General features: G+C 33.6%; 1 protein-coding gene across 1 annotated transcript; it reads right to left on the reverse strand.

The window, feature by feature from the left end:
* Positions 1-1,408: 1,408 nt before the first annotated feature.
* On the reverse strand, positions 1,409-2,832 carry LOC110021542 (the record flags this gene model as incomplete). The annotated part of the gene is given in 2 exon segments (XM_020720080.1): positions 1,409-2,331; positions 2,408-2,832. Coding segments are annotated over 2 exon segments (843 nt in total). The 3' UTR covers positions 1,409-1,829.
* Between the last annotated feature and the right edge of the window lie 2,478 nt (positions 2,833-5,310).

Here is a 5,310-nt window from a genome sequence, read left to right on the forward strand (position 1 = left end):
TAACATTTTTTACATGGGAGATTTTAGATTAAATAATCACATTAACCTAATTGGTGAAATTGAAGAGTGGTTATTCAAGTAAAAATAAAAATTCTTCAAACAGAGAAAGATTTGGTGTAGTGTAAGTGCAGCCAATATGGAGCGAGAGATCAAAATAAAGTTAGTTGTGAGGCTAAATGTCCATCACCTTCATAATAGCTTATACTTTATGCTTTACTCTCCCTGTCATTGTAGGAAAATTATGATTAATTAAATTCAAAGAAATTCTTTTGAGGTAACATTATTGATTGGCTATGCAATAACATCATGTTTGTCATTCTGATCGGTTATGACTATTACTTTAGATTGTATTGTATCTATTTTATTATCAATCATGGCATAACTCCTATGATGGCTCTCCACCATGTTGTAGCTCTTGGATCATGTTGTAGTTGTTATAATTGCATTATGTTGTATCAAACTCTATTAAAAAAGCTTAAATGCACTCTGTTGTATCTACTGTAGATAAATTTCATTCAACCATATCTAGAACCCTATTCGAACAAAATTTGAACCCCGTTCGAATATGATTCTAATTTTGTTTTAGCAAGGTTAAAATCTCATTTGAACATGGTTGAAATCTTGTTTCCTGAAATAGTTCCAATGTTGTTCCAACCTGTTTAAACTTCTTTAAACAAATGACTTTTGTGGCGGACATTAAATATGTATTCCATGATCAAAAAGTGAATTTTAGTACAAAATGAACTTATGGATATTCAAAGAAAAAATATTGAGCATATTTATCCAGTTATAGCTATTATGAGGTAAATAAAGTCACATTTTCACATCTATATAGGAAAAGTAATCAATAAGAATCCCAAACTTTCATTTCTTTTATCTAAATTCCAATCATTTTGAAAATAAATACGGAAGTTACACTGTTTATGCGTCCACAAAGCATGCCAAAACTCTTCTTCTTATTTCCATTCAAGAACTATCAGAAGCAAATGATAACTATGTTGATTTTGAAAAAGTAAAATTGGTATATTAAAAATTGACTATATTAAAGAGATCATGAGACTAAACACTCATTGAGGATATGATGTCAAAAATAAACTTTGAATAGTTGGGTGTGAATAAAAAATGATAGAAGAAGCACCAATAAGACAGATAGACAAAATTAATTTAAACGGATTAATAGTTAAAAAGGGATTCTTGATTAAAGATTTTTTTGCAAAAAAAAGAAATAATTGAGAATGAGGATTCATGAAATCATCCTCAAATTTTTACATAGGCTGATATTGATGATATCAAGCCTACTATCAAGCTTGTTAGAATTGAGTTTGGGAACATTCATCACAATAAATATTAAACCATCAAAATAGACCAAAAAAAAAAATGAAACTTTGTCTTTATAATGCAACAACTAGCTTGCTTTGTAATTCATTAAAACAAATCAGTAGCTACAAGAATCATAGCTAATCTATATAACACATCTATGGAAAGAACATATAGAGAAGTAACTATGCCTTTAGTAAAGTGCCAAAATAGTCACTGAGTATTTACGTAGGGTCATTTTAGCCTTAGAGTTTCTAAAAGTGTCAAAGTATCTCCATACTCTTTAAATTGGGACTGAAACAGTCCCCTTGAAGGACAAATGGAGCTCAATTTTAAAATACTCGGGACTATTTTGACACTTCTATAAACACTAAGGCTAAAAGGGCCCCATGAAAATAATCAGGGACTATTTTGACACCTTACTCTTAAAACCTTAGTAAAACTTACAGCACCAGTTCCCCTTGATGCTCACTGCAACCACTCTCCCCCATTCCTCGGAGTTCCAAACCAACCTACAAACAGCCGACCAAGCTATCAAGCCCCGCACGATCCACATCCTGGTCTATCTGAACCAGAGTCCCTCTCACTGCCCTGTACAGCTCAAGCCATGAAGACGAAGCCAGTTCCTTATACGGATCTCCCCAGAACGTTAAATTGGGACTCGGAGGAAAAGCTGCAGCTACAAAATCTAACACACTTGCCGGTCTCGCCACCGTCTGCGGGAAATTGAATGCTAAATTGTCCACCTTGTGCTCATAAATCTTCCCGTTCCGATCAACCTTGTATCTTGAAGTCCCCTGGAACCGTCCCTTAGCCTCCCATGGCACTCGTGGAACCCCCTGCATCTCCCATCGAATCCAAATCGAATTTTCTGAAGGCTGCCAAACCCGGAACACCTCCACCCTAATTTCTCTAAATAGAATCCGTCCATGGAATCTCAGCGCCCAGAAGATGAGCCGATAGTTACCCATCCCTTGAAACGTACTCAGAGGGTCGATGAAAGTGATATCTTCTCTGAAAGATCAAAATTCATTAGGTTCTGAAGAACAAGAAAGGAACTTGGAGCGGAATTAGGGCTTCAGATACAGACCTGTAGATGTCGTAATTGAGGTCTTTGGAGAAGAGGGAAGGGAGATCATCGCGGAGGGTGCGGACGGCGACGCCAACGTTGAGGTAGAAATCGTTCTTCCGGCCGTGGGATGGTGGCCGCAGCCTCGGCCGCAGCGGCGGCGTGGCATGCTGGTCTTTTGACGCCGGGGACTTGTCGTGGGGAGGTTCAAGGAGGGGAGGAGGCTCGAGCTTTGTGAGAGGAGAAGAGCGGGAGAGGATAGTGGAGTTGAGGTGTATTGGGGGCTTGCGTAGGTAACTTTGTGAGGGTCTGGGAAGTGGTAGGGGAGCAGTCGGGGATAGATTTAGATGAAAAAATGCCATTTTGGGAGAAGTTCTTCGTCCGTGTCTCAGTTTTCCATGGCCGAGAGTCCATAGCAATGATATCAGGGAAAACCTTTTTTTTTTTTTCTTGGTCTTACGAATGGTAGTTTTAGCGGCCTCAAGGACTGTCGAGAATGTAAGAACTTGTGCAGATTGGTCCTTATTATCTTGTTATTTAAAATTTTAGATCTACACATTTTCTGTCCCCAATTCACATACATGATACATGGGGATGAGAACTAGCAGTAAATAGTTATGATAGAAAACCAATTGAAATCTTTGGACTCATAAGATTCTGACTTTCACACTAACCGATGAATTAGGAGTTACAATAAATCATGAATCATCTTTTATCACATGAATCATCACTAAGCAGATCAACCGTAAATCCTATGTTAACCAATATCTATAAGTTTATATTTTTATCTACAATATTTTAATATCATAATGTATTCATAAGAAGTTGTATTTTTTTTAAATATAAATAATGATGATATCTATGAAAAAAATACTTTGATATATATATATATATGTGGACAAGAGAAGATATATATATATATATATAGTTTATAAATGTAAGATAAATTAAAATTTAATTAAACATATTTAAAATTTTAATTGAAAATTTTTCACACGATGATTCGGTGCACGCTTAGGAAAGATAAAATAACTAATAATTAATGACACTACGAGTTTTTACGTAAAAAAACCAGTAAAAGAAAAAATAACGAGAACTGACCCAGCTGAAGAGTTACAATATTTAGTGATAATTACAGCTACAATTACTTGTCTCACTGACAAAAAAGAGTTACAATGTTTCCCAAGTTACAAAGTCGACGTGCTGAAAAATTTCTTGCAAAGAACAAGCAGGGACTAATAGTGATTGGCGATGGCCAGTAGGTGGTAGTGGACGGTGGTCATCGATTGTCGATTGTCGGCTGTGGCCAGTAGGTGGTAGTCGACGGTGGTCATCGATTGTCGACGGTAGTGGTCGGTAGTCAACGACGGTCGTCAGAGGTCGGCATTAATTGATGCTGGTTGGTGGTGGTCATAAATGGTGGTCGTCGGTGGTCTGCGATGGTCGACAATGACAATTGATGCTGGAATTCAGCTTCTTCTTAATCCTTCATACTCTTCCTCATGCCTCAAGCCTTCCTCCTCAAGCTGCCCCCTTTATGAGAGGGGTGGGGTTTTATTTATTGAGTTTTCTGATGCAATTAATGAAAGAATATCAATCACTTTTTATCGGACGACTTAGATAGATTCCTTCAATCTAACGACATTTGATGTATATTTATGTGTCTTAATAATGTCAAAATTAAGCAATCTTAGACCCTTTGGATTATTCTTGTCGAGACGCTCAATTTGATTGTAAGTTTGTCTAATTTGACATTCATTTGACCTCTCAAATAGGCTCAAAAAATTTCCAAATTTAGTTTAATGGCTTGATCTGAGCTTCATTTGACTTAGATTAGACCAAATTTGGTATCAATGAGTCCTTCTCGTCGAGTCGATCAGACTGATTATAAACTTGCTGAAATTTCAGCTTTGGATGTTTTTTTTCAAAGTTCGAATGTTTTTTCCTAAAAGATTGACTCGAGATCTGTGTCAAGCATCAAAATTTATGTCAGATGATGGAAATTTGTCGATTGTGTATCAATAAAAACTTTAAATAAATTCTATTTACAATATATTTTTTTCGGTAACAATTTCATGAGAAATAAAATTTTGTTAAAAATAAATAAAAATAACCTAAAAGTTTAAATATTTTATACAACCAAAAACATTTAAAGTGACAAAATCTTAGAAATTTTAATGTAAAATTTTAATAATTCAAATACATATAAGACTTAAAATAAAAAAAGGAGTAAAAATATTAATAAAATAGTCAAATAGGAATAATATTTAGAATAAGTGTGTTATAAGATTTTTTTGTTTAATCTATTATAATTATCATCCAATATATTACTTATTGTAATAATTTTCTAAAGTTATAAAAATAATATTGTAAGATATTTTAGCTCAAAACTTAAAGTAACCAATTTTATAAATATTTCTTTCAATACAACTATATTTATAAATGTTTAAAGTATGAAATTAAGAAAATAATTATTTTAACTTTATAATATAAAAATATATAATAATATTTTAAAATTCAAAAATAAATTTAAAATTACAAAATAAAAATTCCTGCATAAAATCTTTAAAGAAAAATGTTTATATTTTGAAAAAATTTAATTGACTATAAGTAGGGCTGTCAAAACAGCTCGTTGTTCGCGAACAACTTGTGTTCGGCTCGTTAAGAAGCCCGTGTTCGACTCGTTATTTTCGTTCGATAAGTTACCGAGCCGAACACGAACTAAGATGTGTTCGTTCGTGTTCGGCTCGTTTTGGCTCGAAATACGACTCATCAAGTTTATATATATATATTAAGTATTTTAAAAAAATCTAATTGACTACAATGCTACAAATATTTATAATCAATTAAAATATTGATTAAGAAAATAGAATAAAAATTATTAAATTAGATTCAAATGATGTTTTAATATAAATAATAATTTT

The sequence above is a fragment of the Phalaenopsis equestris genome, unplaced genomic scaffold, assembly GCF_001263595.1.
Source record: "Phalaenopsis equestris unplaced genomic scaffold, ASM126359v1 Scaffold000134, whole genome shotgun sequence".
Taxonomy (NCBI): domain Eukaryota; kingdom Viridiplantae; phylum Streptophyta; class Magnoliopsida; order Asparagales; family Orchidaceae; genus Phalaenopsis; species Phalaenopsis equestris.